Source organism: Vanessa atalanta, chromosome 30 (genome assembly GCF_905147765.1).
Source record: "Vanessa atalanta chromosome 30, ilVanAtal1.2, whole genome shotgun sequence".
Lineage (NCBI taxonomy): Eukaryota > Metazoa > Arthropoda > Insecta > Lepidoptera > Nymphalidae > Vanessa > Vanessa atalanta.
In genome coordinates, this window is record NC_061900.1 from 1,153,855 (window position 1) to 1,176,402 (window position 22,548).

Below are 22,548 nucleotides of genomic sequence, written 5' to 3' on the forward strand. Positions count from 1 at the left end.
TAGATTATGTAAAATCATTTAAAAGCAAACACTATATGCTAATTAAACTATTAATTACAATGGCTTGCTACGACAAACAAGTGAAAAAAAGAAAAAAAAAAAACGAAAAATGAGCAAAAGAGAAAAAAAACCAAAAAAAAAAGACTATTAAAATGTTTGTACACATATTTCGGCTTAAACATTACTCTGGTATATAAACATTTGTTTAGACAAGTAAAAGTTAACGAAATTTAATAATAATATAAGTACTAAATATTATTATTAAAATGATATGAAAGGCAAAGAAATAATATTTGCGCAGTTAATACTCACTTCAAGTCTTTGTCCTCATCATCGATCTTTGCTTCGTCGTCGTCTTTCTTCTTCTCACCCTTCTCGGAGTCCGCGCTGAGGACCTGGTGATTGCAATGTCGATTAGGGGGAGGACGTTGACAAGGAGTCGGGGTAACTGACCTTTGATGTTACTATGGGACATTTGGAATAGCTCCATTTGAGCTTATATTAATAAGTTTTAATTTCGATTTTCAATGTTAATTTAGTGAGCAAGTAAAACTGATGAAATATTGTAAGTCGGAAAATCTGATGATTTTTTATAAAAAAATTGCTATTTTTTTCAATCGTACTAAGAAAGGTAGTATAAAACATCAAGAATCTCTGTTAATGCTTGCAGATTGCTTAGTCTTCCGAAGCGGGTCAGACCTCAGCCAGGCTCCAGCCGAAGTCCAGCGGCGGCCACTGGAAGCCGGGGCACGTGCGCTCGTCGATGCGCGGGATGCCCAGCCCCACGTCGATCGCCACCGAGCGGCGGATCTCGTCCGCTATCAGCAGCGCGTTTATCCTGAAACCACGACGCCTAACGTTGACGAATACAACTCCAAGCGTCCTTATCTATAGTAATAATGTTCTTAATGTCAAATTAACCGTTTGTTACACATTCACGGGAAAACCATTGAACCGATTTTGATGAAATTCGGTATGAAGATAGCTCGAACTCCAAGCCAGGGGGGCCAACACGCAGGCCTCTATCGAATAAGAGACTGTCCGAGCAGTCACCTGTAGAGCACGCAGGGCAGCGCGACGGTGGCGAACCAGAGCGGCGCGGCGAAGGGGTGCACGCGGCACAGCTCGGGCACGAGGATCTGCTTCTGGTCCAGGCGGTCGCGCTTGGCGCGCCGCGTGCGCTCCGACGACACCGGCAGCGCCACGCCCTTGCGGTTCACGTATCTGCGGCGCACGGGGAAAGTCGTCATCGCTGATAGACATTAGTCTTATAATAAATATGAACCAATCTTTTATAATTCAATGTTATACATAAAAAAAAATGTCGAAGTTCGCACTTGTTGCAGTGTAACCGAACTTATTAGATTTGTTATAGTTAACTTAATTCTACCGTCATCGGACTACCTATGTATGTATGGAACTTTATATTCATATAATTATTGTATGACTTCATCGGAAGAGACACGGGCTCGGCCTAGTGCATTCACATGTGTATTCCGCCAACCTATGAATATGAATATGCTCCAAACCTTCACCTCAAAGGGAGAGGAGGCCTTTAGCCCAGCAGTGGGAAAATTTACAGGCTGCTAATGCTAAAAAAAAACACTGGCTTACTGACCCTTAGAAAATAAGATAGCGATACATTGCTGCCTGGCGGTAGAATGTATTGAGCGGAGCCTACCCAGGCGGACCGGTAGGAGTCCACACTCTTGTTCTTAAGAAACCCTGTAATGCTCAAATCTAACTTAATTACGCCTGACAACAATATTCTCTCACCTGGGCGTCAAGAGGTTCAACCTGGCGCTGGTGTGATCCACATCGAGTAAAGGTTGGCAGCTCTGCGTGAGTTCAGCTCCATATTTAGCCTTGTAGTATGATCTGAAACTGGTATGCTGGTCCGACGGAAACGCGGAGTCAGGTGTTAGCTTCCAGCATATCTCCGCAACGAGGAAGAACTAGAAGCAAACGGGCTAATATATAAACAATTATTGTGAGTGTTGTCTGTGATGAAAATTAAGAAATTACGTCTAACAAATAATTAATTACACCAAAAAAGTACAATTCCTCAAGCACGCAAGAGCACGCTTATTTTTTAATTTATTATTATTTTATTTATTTTATTTACAATCACGTATACGAAGCGGTGTGAGGGATTTTCTTGTCTTCTTTTAACCAAGAAATCCTGCATGAAATTTGTCAGCGCTACTGAATGGAACATAGTAACGAGTGGAAAATAGTATTTACAAAATTAAAACGATCATCAACTCACCTGCGGTTGATCCTGGTTCCTATACCAGGGTGTAACGACTGCCTCCTTGTATCGCTCCGCATCAAACACGAACACCTCCCCGGGTTTCAACAGCGGATTGTCCAAATTCTTCACTTTATCGTCTTTCGTTTTTTTCTTCTCACCCTCTTCCCATATCATCGGCTTCTCCAACTCCGAGTTCTTCTTCTCCTCGGTATGTTTGTATATCAGTTCGAGGAACGGCCAATCTATATCTACCCAGGTGGTGCCGTCGCTCCTTGTTTCTGGAACAAATACATTAATGAAGATATTTCGTTTTTTTTCCATCATATAAATAAATATTGGACAACATCAAATACATTACTCTGATCCCAATGTAAGTAGCTAAAGCACTTGTGTTATGGAAAATCAGAAGTAACCACGGCACCACAAACACCCAGACTCAAGGCAACATAGAAAACTAATGAACTTTTACTACATCGAGTCAGCCGGGGATCAAACCCGGGACCTCGGAGTGGCATACCTATGAAAACCGGTGTACACACTACTCGACCACGGAGGTCGTCATATAGGTAGACGGGCTAATGAGTCGCCTGATGGCAAGTTGTAACCACCACCGTTTATAGGACGGCATTTCCATATACTCCTAATACGATGCGACGGCAACATCTACTTGGTGATAGGGCTTTATGCATACCCGTCTGGGTAGGTACCACCCACATACCACATATTCTACCGCCAAATAGCAACACTTACTATTGCTGTGTTCCGTTTTTGAAGGGCCAATGTGACTACAGGCACAAGGGACATAACATGTAAACTTTCAAGGTTGGTGACGCATTAGTTTGACGTAAGCTATGGTTAATGTTTCTTACGGAGCCATTTTTTTTAATAGACTATAAAAAAAAACCATGGGCGGTGTCCCGTGTGCATCTGCAAAACAAGGCGGCTTGCAGTTGCGTCGCCAGCCTTCATGTTATGTGTAGGCACTGGACGATGGTGCTTACCATCTCACTCACTTACCATCAGGTGGCTCATTTGCCCCTCCGCCTACCTAGAACGAAACATGTCCGACAAAATGTTTCAGGTCTCCCCGCACGCAGGTCCAACGACTCAACGTGCATATTGAAGCGCGGGATTGAAAACACGGTGTTACTAATAATGACGCATTGGTGATGTAAGGAATTGTTAATATTTCTTACAGCGCCATTTTCTATGGGCGGTGGTGACCACATACCATCAGGTGGCTCATATGCTCGTCCGCCTACCGACATCATAAAAAAAAATATGTATATTGTATTGGACTCTGGAACTTTCGGGAACTTTCCGACGTCATATATCACGTAAAGGCAAGGTCTCCTCTTCACTCACTCTTGACGGTGGGCACGACGTAGTAGTTGTTGTGCGTGGAGCCCTCCGGCTGCAGCTTCATGCCGCGCCGCCGCACGCGCAGCACGTCCGAGAACACGAAGCGCATGAACCTGACACGGACGTATAACATTTGAAAAAAGAACACCCTTAGGCGAAGTTTGAATTTTTCCAAATTTAAATGTGATTAGTAGTTTTTAAATCGGTTCATAAATGACAGTTCTGAGTTAATAAACTTAAATAAAAAGAGGAGAGGAGAGGTATCGCAGGACACCCGTTTAGAACTTTATAGTATATTAAAAACTGACTCAATGTAATAAATTAAGAACATTTGAATATAACTAAGTAACAATGACAAAATTGTTATTAAAAACCGTATATAATAGAAAGAGGTAGGGAGAGAGGTCGCCCGGAGGAGGCAGAACTCTTTTTCCTTAAGGAGCGGACCAGGGAGTGTAGGCCGAGGGCTCACCTGCGTATGAGGCGCGCGCGGCGCGGACTGAGGCGCACGTCGGCCTCCAGCGCCGCCTCCACCGACACGCGCACCTCGCCCGAGCGCGTGTACACGGGGAACGCGGGGATCTGCAGCCTGCGGACACACCTCCTCGGTTACGGCCTTCGTCGGACGGTCAGTGGAACAAATTCGTACGTGCGTATGTGTCTGTACACGTGACATAATGCAAAGTGTTTACGCGTTTGCGTGCATTTTGCGTATATTTTGTGTGCGTGTGTGTGTGTGTTAGTTTATGTGCGAGTGTGTGTATGACTAAGTGAGTGTGTATGTGTGTATCAGTTTGTGTGCTTGCATGTGTATAAGTGAGTATGTGTGCGTGTGTGCGTGTGTGCGTGCGCGCACTCACTGGTGCGGGTCCCGGCGCGCCATGAGCACGCCGATGGCCTGGCGCGCCAGCTGCGGCGCGTGCAGGCGGCGGCCGCGCGTGTTGTAGCGCTCGGGCAGCGCGCAGCACAGCGACGACACGATGCAGTACAGCATGTTGGCGCTCGGCCCGCCTGCGGGATGTCACAACGCTATGAACGAACACTGGAACGGCTGGTTTAGTATAAAAAAAATATAATTTACCAGTCCGCCTAAATATTTAGAATTATTTATCAATAATACTTTTATCCGTGTCTACCATAACTAGTATGAGGAGGGGATGGGGGCGGACGGGGGTGTAGATATAATAGTACTAAAAATCATAACTAACCTTTCTTCATATTCTGAATAGTATTAGCATCTAACGTTGGATTGTTCTCTATGTCTAAGTCCGTACAGTCTATTATCGCTTGGCAGTCTGTGAACGCCCACGCAGTCTGTAATTTAAAAAAAAAACGATTACACCATCAGTCTAGACTTAATTCATTTTAAAAACGTATAAAAGGTTAGTCTAACATGTAATCTATGAAAAGATAAGCTATATTAGTAGCCCGCGGCTTCACTTGCGTGAAAATCTAGTCTATGTCCTGCCTTGGTGTGAAAGACGATATGGCTGGAAAGAATGTTACTTGTGAGATGACGTCAGACAGAGAAGTATGGAAGAAGAAGACATGCTGCACCGACCCGAAATAAAATTGGGATAAAGGCAGGAGGATGATTATGTTCTTCCTTAGAGTTCAAGCTTGCCTTATACTAAAATCCAGTATAAATCACTATAGCAAATATCTAGACAGTGTTATAAAGACATTTGATACATTCAATCAGCGCCATCTATCGCCCCCAGGCAATAACACACGCTCGAAACTACGTTACGTATAACGTCTAGGCAATTGAGGTTTGGAGTCAAAACAAATTGACCAGGTTACTGTGAGGTTAGGCCCGGGTAGTCGGAACCTCGATACCCGTACCCAGCCTGACCTTTTCTTTTTTTTTATATATTTAATATCGCTGGTAAAACGCGTTACGCGTTTCCCCCACGTGGAAGTTGGGAGGTATGTGAGACTCGCCGGTGCCCTGGACGCCGAGTGGGCGCCGGTACACTGGAATACCCACTAAAAAAACTGCGGTACCCTCTCCGTCTCTTCGGCAGACGCCACGGGATCGCTTTCGTATGCTACCATGACGCGCCCAGCCTGACCTGGGCCAGGTAGGCAGATCCCACAACTAATTAAATAAATAAATATTGGACAACATCACTTACATTACTCTGAGACTATACATATACCCAATGTAAGTAGCTAAAGCACTTTTGTTATGGAAAACCAGAAGTAACGACGGTACCACAAACACCCAGACCCGAGACAACATAGAAAACTAATGAAATTATAGTGTTATAATGGAATAGAGAGGACATACCCGTTTATAATAATACTGTCTGCGCTTCGTCGTGCCGGGTCGGGCGCAGTCATTCGCATCGGACGTCTCGTTCACAACGTTGTTGTCAAATTCCGCCGACTTGAAGTTTTCTTTACCTATGGATAAAATTTATTAATATTATTACATAGGCATTACGGACTGGCATATTTGCTACCTGATGGTAAGTGGTCACCACCACCTACAGTCTGACACTGTAAAAAATTTTAATTCACCACCAACGCTTTAAAAATAAGACGTTATGTCCCTTTCGCCTGTCACACTCCAAACCGGAACAAATCAATACTAGCGACTGCTGTTTACTCTACGAGTATTGCTGTTTGGCGGTAGGATATCGACGAGTGGATGGTACCCAGCGTAACAGACCTGCAAAAGCCCGCGCGCGGCCTCACTCGCGTTTTAAAGGTTGATCAGCAGGTGGTAGGCATAAAAGAGCCTATGCCCTTCATTGGAATTTGAGCTCGCTTCATACCATCAAATACAGTTCAGTGGTTTGGGCGCGACTACAACCTCCATATATTCACAAACTCGTACAATAAATGCGACTCGCATTCGCATTACGCTTTCGTTTTACGTCCGCTCTGTTCAAAGAGCTATATTACAATCCGTTAACTATTTGTACGTCGAGTGACGCTTGTTCGATCAACGTTCGGCCCTAGTCATTCAATTAACGCCTGGATCGTTGCGTTAGTAAAACAGGAAAACCATGTGAGGGGTTAGTGGTTTAGGGGTCTTTCCTCACGTAAATAACCTCATTCCTATCAATCGATAAATATTTACATATATTACCTATTGGCATGAGCTGGTCGTCCAATTCGCCGGATTTATGCAAAATCCTACAAGCCTGTAAAGCGACCATGCGCCTCGCCAGGACTCTGGTGGGCATCGGATGACCCTGGAAACAATGGAGAATTAACAAACTTACAATGTAAACTATTTTCATTATTTCAAACATACTGTAAATTGGTGATCTGGTGCCTGATTATCACATAAAAAAACACCCTCAGTCTAGTTGTTTGATGTTATATCCAAAGGCTTCACTGGGGTCGCTCCAATGCACCAGCATCCGTTGATATACATGATCACGTGACCTAAAACACGAGCCGCCACAGTGTGACGTCATATAGGCAAAAGTTGTCATTTCTATATCATGTGGCACTTTGATAACTTTTCTGGGGTTTTAATGCTAGTATTTGTACAACTAGACGCTACAAACCAGCGATCGCGATTGGAATTCATTATTTTCCCAAGAAACACCCAAATATTTATAGCTGTTAACGTTGAATGAGTGCCAGTCTTACATACACGACTATTGCTTTTACCAATATTACGTCACAAAAATGACTGAAAGCGTTTTTGCGGGGAGAAAAAAAGGTTTAAGATTTCATTCAATTTTATGGCAAGAAAACGTATTTATTTTGTCAAAATATATTTTTGGTGGCTTTTTATTAAGAAATTCAACATTTTAAAGTACTTTTTCAAACATAGTAGAATACCCTATTATGCTAGGTTTTTCTCGTACACTCTGAAACATTTGTAGTAACAGACTGGAAATATCCCACAGCTGGGCTAAGGCCCTACTCTCCCTTTGGGGAGGAGGTTTGAATTTTATTCCACCACTCTTCTCCAATGCTTTTTGATGGATGGATGTACATGTGCCAGAATTTCATTAAATTTAGACACATTTCTTTGCGAAGTTTTCCTCAACCTAGCACGAGATAAATTACAAACACAGATTAAGGACATTATTATTCAGCAGTGCTTACCTGAACTGGAACCACCAAACTCAGGTAAGATGCACACGTTGTTTCCGCTGAGCCATCTCGGCTTTTGGAAACCATTGTTGATTTTCATTTAATTTAATATTGTAAAATAAAGCATCAAGCTCAAACTTCAACTCAAATTGGAAGTTTATTTTGATTTAATTTGAAATCCCAATAGATATTCATTGACGAGACCTGATTCTCTGCTGTGAACCCTGGCCCTCAGTATCATCAGACCGAGAGACAGACAGCACTACCCAAACGGATCATTAAAATTTAATTAAACATACTTACAACGATATTATACTTGATGGGACAATTCAGGGGCATCCTCAGTGTGCAAATATACGCAGTCTTCACATCACCACGCCTATCTGGGAGCTGGACTTCCTCCATCCACCATTGAGGCGTCAGCCTCGTAAACGTATCCGAGGGCAGCTTGCCACAATAACTGAAAGATTATTTAATTTATTTTATGGCGACAGACGAGCAAGCAGGTCACCTCGCCCATAGACACTGGTATTAGAAGGAATTTGGTCAAGTCGCGATATATTCTGACTGAAGAAGCAAGTCACGTATTTTAATAAACAAATTAAAATAAAGTGTCTTGCAATCTCGGACAAACGTCAGAGAGGCCTGGTTTCCAGCAATACAGAGATATGAGCTGGTGAGAGCGGAGCAGTTCAGACAGTGACAGTTTAGCGTGGTTTAATCAGTCGAGGGTTAAATGTCGCACTCATCTAACGTGACCTGACCGTGCGTGGAGCATAGCGATCACATCGCTGATCAAAGGATAAGAAAACATCTCTTCTATCAGCTTTAGTAGAAACATGATTGCCTAATTAAGAATGAGCTAAATTAAGGAAAACATCACGAGGCAACGCAAACAACATGTTTTGGTACAGAATTATCATTTTCATATAAGCACTTTAAGAAAAATTAATCATTCCTTAGATCGCCAATGCACCACCAAAAATGGGAACCAAGATATTATGACTCTTTGTGCCTGTAGTTGCACTCGCTTCCACTTCAAACTGTACCCAGACTGTCTCAGACTATATCTACAAGAAAGTCCCACTGTATGGACAATATTCACAAATCTAACGTACACTAGGTTAGCACCAAGTTCTTCAATTATATTTCAGAACAGAATAATCGGATTAAAACTGACAACAAACTCACCGATTAATAAGAGCGATGGCCGTATTCAGATCAACGAACGCAACTTGTTCCTCGATCTTCTTTTCACTTGTAACTTTGTATTCATATTTGATATTATATTTAAAATTCGAATCGTTTAAATTTTCACATTTATCTTCTCTGAAATCCAACGTTCTGTGACTCGTTTCTGATTTAATATCTTTTTCTGATTTAATATCTTTATCTTTATCAGATACGAGTGAATCTTTAAAGACATCTGTTTCGACGATATCTTCTTGAACACCAGGATCTATTTCACCATTGATGCCTTCACGATCATTAACATCATTGTTATTTATCATTTCATTATTACCATTGCAATGATCATTAGCTTCACAATTATCATATATAGCATCTTTGGTATCTATATTTTTACAATGAACATTTAAATCGTTTAATTCTTCTGTAATTACTGTTTTACTTTTTATAGTATTATCTTTTATATCAATCCTGTTAATATGACTAGTGTTATCATTATTTTTGTCTCCCTTTAGTTCTAACGGCGTGTAAGCTTTGATGATCGTTGATATCGTATCAGCGTGATTCTCTTCGTCTATCGAAGGTTCGTTTTGTATTCCACAACCACATTTCCTTGTGATTAGCTAAGGAATAATATATAATTATTTAAAGAACACGAGATAGTACATTGATTTTATAGTATGTTTCAATTTTATGATGAAGTCACATTTAATCAACAGCACAGTGGTTAGAGGAGGTTCGCGCCCTTGAGCTATTGTCATCCCCACTCCTAAAACAAGCTTTAAAGGAAGTACTGATTCGTTTAAGTAAAAAAAAAATGAATAATAATTTACTTCGAGGCAAAAATTGACAAGGTATGGTAGTGGTTATTCTATGGTAAATGGTAAATAATATATTTTAAAAATGGAACAAAATACAATTATATTATAATTATAGTCTGTATAATTAATTAACAGTTTTTGAGCAAAAATTATGTTAAATTAATTATTAACAGGATACAAGATACATATACATTTATGATATGAGTAGGCGGATGGGAAAATGGCCCATCTGCAAATAACCATGTGCTGTGCGTGTGTGAAATATTAACCATTCCTTACATCGCCATCGGAAGTGGCAGGCCGCCTTTAAAATATCTGTCTATACCCCCTTTAACATCCCCATATTCTAATTTTAGGGAAAGCAAGTCTCTCTCTTAAGGCTATTGCAGCAGCTCGCTAGCCCCTAACGGACCGCATTTGCTCCAGCGTTGGCCAGAGGGCGCGTACCTGATCGAGCTCCTTGTAGACGGCGAGGTTGTGCGCCAGCGCCGCGCAGCCCGCGCGCGCCGCCAGCAGCGCCACCGCCGAGCGACTGGCGCGCGCGCGCCCGCGGCACAGCCCGTGCGAGCGGTAGCTGCGGATATTATTCGATACAGGATTATACAGATGATAAAACACCTATTCAGTTGCACACTGTCAGGTATGACGTTATTAAATATTCTTTGACATGACTCAATCTGACATTAACATTTTTTTTTTAATTGGTGTGGGCGTGGTTTTAATGCTAGTTGCCTTCCAGACAGGATATATAACATACATATACAATTGTATTTAACTAACATGACTATATTTTTAGATGTTGAAAATGAGTAACTACTGAGTTTCTTGCCGGTTCTTCTCGGTAGAATCTACATTTCGAACAGGTGGTAGCTTTACTTAAAATAATTTGTTAAAAGTGCTTGTAAAAACCTACTTGAATAAAGTATATTTTGATTTTTTTTTATTGCGGATGCTACAGACCGGTAGCGGTAGATGGCGCTGATTGGAATTGATCTTCGCCACCGAGTATACATACTGTAGAATTACTTGTGTAATAATGATTAGCAGCACAGCCCGTGCGAGCGGTGACTTGGGTGTAATAATAATACCGCGGCGTAAACACAGGTGACGTATGAATATAGTCATCTCTTCTAAAGAGTTAGAAAGAGATAGCAATGTTGACTGAAAATTTAGTTTATGGATTTGTTTACGAGTTAATAAAGTATTGGAACGAAGTTCTTTTAGGTGACTTACAGTAGAGCGAACTGGCAAAAAAAATCGTCACGAAAAAGCGTAATACTTCCCCCCCCCCCATCGCTCTCTCTCTCTCTCTCTGTCTCTTCCTGTCGTATATTATTTTATATAATATTATTTAAACTTCTTTTTTTCTTTTTGTTCTTCTTTTTTTTATTCAGGTGCGATTTTTAATAAAAAAAAATATCATTGTAATTCAATTATTCTCAAACGTCATTAATTTCTGTAACTTCGTTCCAAACGGATGTCCTACGACACCTCTTATATTTATCACTAAAACACTTACGAAGGTGGAACATCCCATCTGACCACAAGGTTGCACCTCGGGAGGTCGATGCCCTCTTCCAGCACAGACGTCGCCAGTAGAAGGTTACACTCGTGCATACGGAACCTAAGAAAAACATTTTGTTAGTAATTTCTATACAAAATATATAAATTTAATTGGATAACGTTGACCAGACTCATATCTTAACGCGTTAAGTTAGATAGTTTGGAGGGGAAGGGGAGATCGAAGTTTCCGTTTCCGTTGTGCTTACAACGTTGCTGTCGTTAACCAGAGAGTTTACTCTTCAAATATATAACAAAGTGTGCTTGAGATACTTGTGGTGTCTTGAGATATTCAAGACATATTGCTAGTGTCAGTAACCATGTTTTACACAAAAATTTGGACTGAACAAAGCTAGTACATTCATGCTGGAGCTAGCGCCATCGCCATCGCCATCTCAATTTACGAGGAAACAAGATTTGACAGCTAGTCGATCTGGTAAAGCGTCGTATCGATGGTTGGCGGGAATATTGAACGCCGCCATTATCGTGGAGTAATCGACTGCACGCTCTACAACGTCTGCGACGAATCGCCTTATTTCCTCATAATTTTTATATTGCATCATTGTCATTTCTTAAGAAAATTATAAACAAATGGCTTATCATGATAAAAGGTGGAGATCTGCCTTTACATACATATAATAAAATGCCTTAAATAATTTTACATTTGACTATAAATACAAAAAAAAAAACAATGTGTATTATATAAATTATAGAAGAGTTTATTGTTAATATTCTTTGATATATATTAACTTTAAATTTGGAAAATGGCGATTCAAAAGTGCTTGTATAAACCTTATACACCCCCCCCCCTCCTGGAGAGGAACGCTGAGTGTATTCAGTAACACAGATGATAAATGTAATAAATAAGCACAGTGAAAACTTACTTCTTAAGCACGTCCTCCTGTTTCTTACTGCCGTTGGGTCCCTCCTCCGCACAGTACTGCGCACACAGGTGCGACAGGGACGGGCGACTGCGGGACATGTCCTATGTGAACAGACTAGCTGTAGCGACTTCCCCACCCGGATGTGATGAGATCCCACACACACTTATATCCAAGAGGAGTGCAACACGCTACAGACTGCGAAAGCCTACCTACGGACCATGCGAGTCCCAAAAACTTTTGTCATAAGCTATTCTTGGGTAATTTTTAAAGGATGTCTTTGATTTCTGGACCAATTTCGGTGCAAACCACAGGTGCACTCGTTGTTCCGTCATAATCTGCTACAATGACAAATTTGACTTGGCCGGAAAGAGTTCAGGCGCAGGACGGGTTTACGTGTTTTCCGAGGCACGGTATAACTCTTTTTCACACGACTCCGAATTGCCACTAAGAATTTATTTAAAGAAATCCAAAAATATTTTTAAGGCCCGATTTCGGCTCGGCTTAAGTCTAAAGCCTTCTGGCCTGGTTGATTGAATGGAAACAATTGTGACTGAATAAAAGTTCTAATATTTCTCCGGTAATTCAAACTAACTTTACTAATACTTATTATAACTTAAAGATAGGAGAAGTTTATTTTACCACACTGCTCCAATTCGTATTGGTTTATTGTGTGAGCACATGTGGCAGAAATTCATTTAAATTAGAGATGCAAGTATCCTCACGATGTTTTCCTTCACCGGACACTATTATACGATCAATTATAAATGAAAATTCAGTGATACAGCTAGCCTGAGTTTGTACCCGCATGGCATTGTGAAATCAAATAATTAATATTTACAATCAGATGCTAAATTTTTAAAAGAATCAAAGCAACGGTGACCACTTAATCACAAAATATCTTTCGAATTATCAAAGGAAAGAGCAGTCTCTTTGTATCTCTGGTCATCATTCTCCTGCCCTTATCCCAATTTTACTTGGGGTCGGCGCAGCATGTCTTCTTCTTCCATACTTCTCGTCAGACGTCATCTCACAAGTAACATTCTTTCTAACCATATCGTCTTTCACACAATCCATCCATCGTTTCTTCTTCATCCACATCCGTACTCAAAACCTTTCTCACAACATGGTCCTCATTCCTCCACATAACATGCCCATACCAAGACTTCTTGTATCTGTGGTCGTTGTAGATAAATCATTTTTGTTATTAGAATAATTTTCAGAATAATTTATTTCTAGTCCATAATATAGCAAGCTAATAGCAACTACCGTGGAATTATAAATCCAAGGTTCGTTCTACCCCTTCCATTTTAACTTTTTTTTTTTACAATAACATCCTATAAATTTTCCACTGCTGGGCTAAGGCCTCCTCTCACTTTGAGGAGAAGGTCATGGAGCATATTCCACCACGCTGCTCCAATTAAAGTTGGTGGAATTCACATGTGGCAGAATTTCGTTGAAATTAGACACATGCAAGTTTCCTCATTATGTTTTCCTTCACCGCCGAGCACGAGTTGAATTATAAACACAAATTAAGCACATGAAAATTCAGTGGTGCTTGCCTGGATTTGAACTCGGAAATCATCGGTTAAGATGCACGCGTTCTAACCACTGGGCCATCTGGGCTCTTTACCACCTCTATTAATAATTATCATCATGATACTCACCGCTATCATCATAAACATAATCTTCGCCATCAACGCCTCCTTCATGAACACGATGCCACACAACGCGTCCGGGTTCTGCTGCATCTGCAGCAACTTCGCCGCGTTGCTCCTCAGCGCCCTCCCGCGTCCTCTCGACCGGTGCCCGAAGCGCTTCCCGAAGCAGATCTTACCGTCGACCGGATTCCTATCATCACACTTAACGCTTTGCTTTTCGTTATTCTTTACTTTGTCTACGCTCACTTCTTCGGTGTATTCGTAATCCTTTAAATTCGCTTCGTATGTGTTAACTCTGTCTTCAATTCTATTACCAAGCGTTACAAAATCACATTTGTCAATCTCATTCAATAGTTCACTCGTCTTCGATATTTTTACATCACTCGCTTCATCTTTTGCTACGGCACCATCACTTTTAGTATTATTTTCATCCGTTTTACTATCCGTCTGTAATTTGCTATCGGTATCTGAGCTGTCTGAAGTTTCCTCTTTTAATTTAACTATATCCTCTGTATTCCTATTGGTAATCGCTTTTGAATTATCGATCGTTGTCTTCGTGACATTCTGGTTGTCCGATGGCTGAAATTTTTCCAGTATTTCCACCAATCTCAGGACTTTTGGTGTTGAAAACATTGTTATTTTCTCCCAATCCGACGCGCACTTCGAGAACATCAAATCAGCAAAACATCTGATCTTCACGAACACAGACGTACAGAGACATAAGAGAAGAAAATGCCTCTCGTAGGGCACTTTTATTTTCAATTTTTCTAACTTGGTCAATAGGGATATTGCAGCCTTATCAGCTGCGTAGGGGCCTGAAAATTAATTATATTCAAATTATTTTTTATTTTTTTTACATTAACAGCCTGTAAATTTCCCACTGCTGGGCTAAGGCCTCCTTTCACTTTGAGACTCCAGAAGAAGGTTTAGAGCATATTCCACCACGCTGCTCCAATGCGGGTTGGTGGAATTCACATGAGGCAGAATTTCGTTGAAATTAGACACATGCAGGTTTCCTCACGATGTTTTCCTTCACCGCCTAGCACGAGATGATTTATAAACACAAATTAAGCACATGAAAAATCAGTGGTGCTTGCCTGGGTTTGAACCCGAAATCATCAGTTAAGATGCACGCGTTCTAACCACTGGGCCATCTCGGCGTAAATTAATAATAAACATCCAATTAATATCCCAACGCTGGGCAAATTCCTCTTCTCTTTGGAGAAATATTTTGGGATAGTATCCTTAAACTAAACATACATTTATTTGAATATAGACAGTAAGACATTTGATGAGTGGGAGGTATCTACCCAGATGGGCTTGAGCAGAGCCCTATCAAGTGCTGTATTGTTTTGTTCCAATTCTATTATTAATCACGACATAGTATAAAACAAAGTCGCTTCCCACTGTCTGTCTGTCCCTGTCTATGCTTAGATCTTTAAAACTAAACAACAGATTTTAATGCGCTTTTTTTAATAGATAGATTGATTAAAGGGAGGGTTTATATGTATAATACATGCATAATATAGTAGATGATAATTTTAGAGGTTTCTAAATGTGATGTCGTAAATAAACGCTTTTTTTGCGCTTACATTGCAAACGTCCTCTGAACCCTACGAGATAGATCAAAATAATGTACTACAGTATTGTACAATTTAAAACGGTCTAGAAAAAGTTCCGCGTTGGTATATGTCTATATCTTAGAGATAACCCACAATAACCATTTTTAATCCTTTACTTTTTACGAGAAATAATGGCTTGATCTCGAAACGATTATAAGCAATACAGCATTAATCCTTATCCAATTAAGTACCTTAAATACATTGTGCATTAAATATAGATCAATATGGCACTTTACATGATGTAATTTAGTTTGGTTTGTGTTGTCAAAAGACAAAAAAGCTGTGAATGTCTACAAAGACATTCCGTAGTATATTTAGTTTCATCATTGCACCCGTGCGAAGCCACGATCACTAATAATATACAAATGGAGAAGACAACGGCGGTCAGTTCTTCTCCATTTCAAAAAATACAAATGAGAACTCACCCAACTGTTCGAGAACGTATAAAAAATCCCTAAAAATTATCTTCGGCTCGATGGTTGGGTCCGGTATGTTCTTGAATTCTTCGTACATATCCTCACCGTAAATCTCCGTTGGATCGTATCTTTGAATGAATAATAATTATTATTACTATCTTTATTAATCTATACGTATTATTATTAATGCCAAGCAATTAACTTGGTGGTAGGGTTTCGTGCTAGCCCGTCTGAGAAGGTACCACCCACTCATAAATTCAACCACCAAACAGGAATACTTAGTATTGTTGGCCTCCGGTTTGAAGGGTGAGTGAGCCAGTGCAGTTACAATTACTAATGTCAATGGGCGGTGGTGACCACTTACCATCAGCTGGCAAAGTTGCCCGTCGGCCTACCTATGTCATATAGTAAGAAACATGATTGAAAGACCAAAGACTAATTTTTTATGCCTAACACCCGACAGCGTCTAAAACGCAATCGAAACCGCAGGCGACTACTAGTTTATCTATAGATAAGTACGGTTGCTTTACATTAAATGCAACGCATCAATATGACGATTCAAAACTTTTTTATTAGATTTGATTGATTAGACGTAAAATTTAGACCCCCCCCCCCCATATGAATATATCGCAAACAGCTCAGTATGAAATTTGGCACCATATACATGTTCATGTAGGTGCAGATATCTTATATCTGTATGTAGAATATGCATTAGAAATACATTAAATTAATACAAATAACAAAAAAATTACACACAAGCATTCGTTTGACACACACATTACTATTATAAAAGAACAGATTCGCAGACCATGTACCTGTGTTCATTTATAAATTGCAGAGCGTGATTGACCGTTTCCTTCATATAATCCTCTAACTCCAGGTAGGCCTCGGGCAGGGCTTCCACCGAGTCCCGGGGACCGTATTCGACTATCAGCTCCCTCGGCCTCGTTGCTGTCGCTGAAAGACTGGAAAACATCATATCATTTAACAAAACTTATCATTGGAAGTCACCTGGTTCTTGTCTGGGTAGGTTACCACCTACTCCTCACATAACCTCCCTCCAAACACTACTAATACCCCTTCACATTTAAAATTAATAAAATAATTCCAACAGCTATAATCTAATTTGTATTGTTTTGCTGTCTCTACTCTTCACTCACGCACACTAAGACATCTTGTAAAAGATATAACATCTTAAATTTAACTTAAATTGAGTAATATATAATTCATGTTGTGTGTTGCCAACAAGAAGAAATACAATTATCATCGTGTTAATATTATGTATATTCATATTATTGTTATTTGTACTATCGTTATTTCTGTTGGTCAATTTAAGAATAAATAAATGAAAAGAACTTCATTGTAGTTCCAGTTTGAAGAGTGAGTAAGTACTTTAGATTAAAAGGGACAGAGATAAACAGAAAGAGAGGGAAAGATAGCATAACGCCTTTTCCTTACTATATGTATGACTATGGAGATTTAGTATTAATCATAGTTTATTATTTAGTAATTATATTATTATTTAGTTTGTTAGTTAGTAGTTTATTTTAATGGCGTTCGTGTTGGTTGTATTTTTTTTTTGACATTAGCAGTCTGTAAATTTCCCACTGCAGGGCTAAGGCCTCCTCTCCCTTTGAGGAGAAGGTTTGGAGCATATTCCACCACGCTGCTCCAATGCGGGTTGGTGGAATACACATGTGGCAGAATTTCGTTGAAACTAGACACATGCAGGTTTCCTCACGATGTTTTCCTTCACCGCCGAGCACGAGATGAATTATAAACACATATTAAGCACATGAAAATTCAGTGGTGCCTGCCTGGGTTTGAACCCGAAATCATCGGTTAAAATGCAGCGCACCACTGGGCCATCTCATTCTTTGTATGCGGTCTGATAATTATTGTGATTTTTGTGATAACAATCTGTTAATTCGTAATCGAATATTTATGTTAAGAGCGGGAAGTCCCGAATAGGGCAGTGTGTCGTTAAACGTGCTGACAGATTCATTCGACTTGTAACCGTCGCACAAGGCAGACACTTTCTAACCTGTTCCATTTTAATCAACCTAACCATATTATATTTTGTGTATTTGTACTGCGTAATTAAATGATAGCGTACTGAACAATTAGCACGTATCTTTATTTCTAATATTCCGTCATTATCACGCCCACCATGGACGATAGTCAAGAACATTTTAAAGGCCCTTCTGATGATCCGACATATATATAGTCATCATCACATAGTATAAAACAAATTCGCTTACCGCTGTCTGTCCCTGTGTATGCTTAGATCTTTAAAATTACACGATGGATTTTGATGCGTTTTTTTAAATTAATGGATTGATTCAAAAGTAAGGTTCATATGTATAATACATGCACATTATAGTAGAGAAACACTGATAATTTTAGATATTTCTGAAATGATGTCGTAAATAAACACATTTTTTGCGCTTAAATTGCAAACACTAGCTGAACCCTACGAGATAGATCAAAACAATATGAATGAATATTTTCGTGGTTTGTATTGTCTAATGACTGAAAAACTGTGAATGTTGTAAGACATTCTGTAGTATACTTAGTTAGCCTGACTGGTCGCTAGTATAAGCACAAAAGAACTTCATTATTGTCAACTCACCGTTTTCCACCATCAATGTCTTCAGCTAGATCCATTTCACAGCACAGAGCCGTCTCCAATTCGCATATCTTCCATTCCAACTTCTCGTACATATCGAAATCATCGACATTATCGTTTGCTATTTCAAGGTCATCGTCGCTTTCTACATTTCCACCTTTATCGTCGACCTCTGTATCTTTATCTATTTCTGTTCTATCTATATTTACAGTGTCCGCGCCGTCGCTTGTGTTACCGGGTGCCGTGAACAGTGGGTAGGTTAGAGCGAGGACCCTTGGTCTAATGTCTTCGTTGCATTCCTTGTAAAGTTTCATCACCTGAAACATAACATATTTTATAACTAAACTTATGTCATAGAATTTCTATCCAGGACAGAATCATGAGCATTTATGCACTCAAGTTTTAATTAGGGGTTGCTCATCAGGTGTTAGGTATAAAAACCCTATGTCCAGTTCAGTAGTTTGGTGTGAAAGTGTAATAGATAGACTTCAGACGCATATGTGGGAGTGAGGAGTCACTAATCGGTATTTACGTATGTTAGAAAACCAAAAAAAATGGTTTTGGTGCGATGATGAACTTGAAATTTACAAAATCTCTTCTAATAATAAAACAATATTCCAAGTTTCTTTTTTTTTTGTTGTTTTGGCTTTGTCAAGTCACTCACACTTAGGACAGACGACGTTACAAATTATATTAAATACAAATTACACTAAAATCAACTTACATATTGTAGATTTTGATCCTTGAATATCAAATGACAGCTGTCAATTATCAAGACATTTATGCCCGGTATAGTCAATAATCCATTTTCCAATATAGTTTTTATGACTATCGAAGTGCACACAAGTACCTGTAATTGACAAATAGTATGTGAGAACATAGAAACATGTGAGATCTTAAGAGAAGATTATTTTTTAATACTAAAAAAAGGTAGACTGGCAAAGGGGCAACATGATATACATATATAGAAGAAACTCTTTTTTGGATGACTCATATGATAACCTCTACCAGTAAACAAACTGAGGGTATAGTAAACGATAATATTATTTCAAACTGGACCTTGGGTATATGGGTATGGGTATATGCTGATAATGTTAAAGATTGAACTTCTAAACGGCAAATTCTTCAGTAAGAAAATATAAAAATCATCCTATATATACCTGTTTGTGTTCCAACGTATCATTCCAATCATCCACATCGTCAAACACGTGAGCTTTCGACACAGACAGATCTGTTAGTATCGCTAACTCATGGGCGGTACACTCGATACGGGATGCTCTTGTTATATACACTGAACGTTTACATCCGGTAGACATTAACCTATAATCAACAAAATAACAATTATCTACTATAGTGTTGTGCGTGCGTGCGTTCGTGCCTACGTGCGTGCATGCGTGCGTGCATCCGTTAGTATTGTATATGTTTATGTGTGTTTGTCTACCTTAATTAATGGGATTCCTAAGCTGACATCTAATTTGACAGATTACTTTATATATCTTATAGCAAACCCATTTGGGTAATTAGAACCAAATACCAATACTTGTATTGTTATTTGGATGATGGATGGATGACTTGTATGAGCCAGTGTAACTACAGGGACAAGATCATAACATTTTAGTTCACAAGGTTGGTCAATGTTTACGAGTCACCAACACAGTGGCACATTTTTTCGTCGACCTTCAGCATTAAATTTTTATATGAACCAGACATGTTAATAACAACAAAAAAAATAAGCATAACTTATACTTGTATCTTACCCTCTTATTTTGTATGCGTGTTCCATCAAGACACTCGTTGATATAAAAGAAGTATGCTCGGTGACCAGTATGTTCTTTGTACCCGCACATGCTGCTAAGCGAGCACCGCCTTCAGCTGCCGTGAAACGTGTGCAAGACGAATCCATATCTGGAAAAGTAAACAACGGAATTGAGACTAATACACACGTTTGACTTTTAATTGACCCAATGTTATCTCTACTATTATATCTATTATAAAGATCTTGAAAAATGTATGTTTTTTATTGAGAATTTGTGGAGTTTCAATCTCGGCGATTTTTTTATCTGAACTTTGGAAGTGAAGTTAAAGTGGATATAAGTAGTTATGTATTGTGATGTATTATATATAAAGGAATATTATTCAAGAAATGTTTTTAGTATATAATAGTTTTTCTTAAATCACAGGGAATATGTTATAATATTAATCTAATGTATGTTCATCTCCAGTTCTTGAATGGAATAGTTTATGGGGCACGACTGAACCTTCTGGAAAACTTTGGATTGATGCTAATATACGGCCTTTTATCACCATTCCAGTATTTACATATTGTTTTCAATCATAATAGCTCATGATAATAAAAAAATATGTTGTTACCGTAGGGGTAACATTTTAATTAATATTAATGAATAACTTGGCAATGCATTGTGGTAGTTCATTTGGGTGGGCCATCACTATTGCTTTACTGCATAATAATTCTGCTTAGTAATGTTCCGGTCCAGTTTGTTGGGTGAGCCGGTGTAATTACAGGCAGAATACATGTAAACTGTCCCAAATTTGGTGGCACTTCGGCGATGTATGGAGTGGTTGTTGTTATAGTGATTATTTAATGCCAGTCATTTGCATGAACTTAACAAATATTTAAACTGACAGTTCTATTCTATTTAGGACTGAGAAAATTGTGTGTAGAGTATTTAAGTAAGAGTATTCATGTCAAAATTGTTGTTGTGCCCACCAATAGTGGAACATTATACATCAATAAATGATATTAAATTCTGATCACTTAAATTAACTGAACATATAACGATGCCACCATTTTCTTCTTTATTGTAAGGTCATATTATTAATTTAAAATACTTATTCGTTTTTGTTTTGAATATCACTAAATTAATAAATAAAATTGCCTCACAACACAACTGCCTCATATTATTGTTCTTTTATCAATTCTTCTAATTTATTGTAATAAATGTTTTCTTTATAAATAATAATTGTTTAAATCTTAAAATGTATATTGTAATACAATAATACCATTAACTATGGTTTCGTATTAAAAAAGATTAATTTGTATTCTAATGAGGTTATATTTTAAAGTAAAAAGTTTTAGAAAGATCTTACCTTCGATATTACTAATATATAAGCAATATTTACAAATAAAATCAAGTAAAACAAATCATATTAACACAATCTTTCTTATTAGCATAATTTAAAATATCACAAATTTTAGCTTAAAGCGCCGATGTATAAATTCAGAAAGTTGTATTCTAAATCGAACATGAGAAATTGTTTTTTAAAAAATATATAGCTGTTAGGAACGATTTGTTTTTAAAGATATTAGAAAAAAATATAGATTTCTACAAATTCAATCGCTGCAAACTAGAGTTCGATGACATTTGAACGTTTTATTCAGTGTTGCCACCTTTGAATTTTTTAAGGCGCTAGGTCAAGAGTAAAAAGTCGCCAGATTTCAGAAATTTGGATTTAAAAAAAAACACCAAATTCCGCTAAAATTGCATTTAAATCTCAGACAAAGAAACCCTTATTTAAATTAAAAACAAACGAATATGTATGTCGTTCTTATTAATTATATAATTTTACGTATTTTTAAAATTTTGTGTTTTTTACCAGAGTGCATTAAAGAGTTTTACTAACTTACAATTTACTAAACATAAACATTATATTCGGTATACATAACTTGACATAATGAGTAGTATTGTATATGCAATAAAATAAAACCACATAAATAATGTTAATTTGTTATTCATTTGTACCTAATCAGTAGAAAAAATCAAAAGAAACAAGTAAAAAAAATTTACAAGTTATAATTCAAGATTATCAAATGTTATATCTTCTATAACTTCGTCATCATTCACAGATGCAGACGCTACTTCTGACGACGCTGACGCCGATGCTGAAGATGTTGTTGGATGTGGTTGAATTTTGTAAGAGTACTTTGTGTTTTTGCCAATAGCTGCAATGACATGTTGTGGTAATTCATAATTGTGAAATTATGAAATTCCGAAATGGTAGGGTATTTCCCTCTCAAAAATGTGTTGCCAGATTACATATCTAAAAACCGCTAAAAACCACCAAAAAAAA

At 38.6% G+C, this 22,548-nt stretch overlaps 1 protein-coding gene across 2 annotated transcripts in view; it reads right to left on the reverse strand.

The window, feature by feature from the left end:
• The window catches only part of LOC125075334 (endoribonuclease Dcr-1-like), a 35,313-nt gene extending 13,519 nt beyond the window's left edge, over nucleotides 1–21,794 (reverse strand). For both annotated transcript variants that reach the window (XM_047687059.1, XM_047687057.1), the window contains exons 1-24: nucleotides 21,568–21,794; nucleotides 20,217–20,364; nucleotides 19,620–19,779; nucleotides 19,184–19,309; nucleotides 18,463–18,776; nucleotides 16,646–16,795; nucleotides 15,840–15,958; nucleotides 13,799–14,607; nucleotides 12,135–12,235; nucleotides 11,210–11,314; nucleotides 10,138–10,264; nucleotides 8,873–9,492; nucleotides 7,985–8,141; nucleotides 6,717–6,822; nucleotides 5,910–6,025; nucleotides 4,825–4,930; nucleotides 4,477–4,627; nucleotides 4,089–4,205; nucleotides 3,620–3,729; nucleotides 2,270–2,532; nucleotides 1,777–1,955; nucleotides 1,054–1,224; nucleotides 700–838; nucleotides 313–395 (exon numbers count right to left, since the gene is read on the reverse strand). In XM_047687059.1, the coding sequence (XP_047543015.1) occupies nucleotides 313–395; nucleotides 700–838; nucleotides 1,054–1,224; nucleotides 1,777–1,955; nucleotides 2,270–2,532; nucleotides 3,620–3,729; nucleotides 4,089–4,205; nucleotides 4,477–4,627; nucleotides 4,825–4,930; nucleotides 5,910–6,025; nucleotides 6,717–6,822; nucleotides 7,985–8,141; nucleotides 8,873–9,492; nucleotides 10,138–10,264; nucleotides 11,210–11,314; nucleotides 12,135–12,235; nucleotides 13,799–14,607; nucleotides 15,840–15,958; nucleotides 16,646–16,795; nucleotides 18,463–18,776; nucleotides 19,184–19,309; nucleotides 19,620–19,779; nucleotides 20,217–20,362 (4,475 nt within the window). In that variant the 5' untranslated portion in view covers nucleotides 20,363–20,364; nucleotides 21,568–21,794. The remainder of the gene's footprint in view (nucleotides 1–312; nucleotides 396–699; nucleotides 839–1,053; nucleotides 1,225–1,776; nucleotides 1,956–2,269; nucleotides 2,533–3,619; nucleotides 3,730–4,088; nucleotides 4,206–4,476; nucleotides 4,628–4,824; nucleotides 4,931–5,909; nucleotides 6,026–6,716; nucleotides 6,823–7,984; nucleotides 8,142–8,872; nucleotides 9,493–10,137; nucleotides 10,265–11,209; nucleotides 11,315–12,134; nucleotides 12,236–13,798; nucleotides 14,608–15,839; nucleotides 15,959–16,645; nucleotides 16,796–18,462; nucleotides 18,777–19,183; nucleotides 19,310–19,619; nucleotides 19,780–20,216; nucleotides 20,365–21,567) is intronic.
• Between the last annotated feature and the right edge of the window lie 754 nt (nucleotides 21,795–22,548).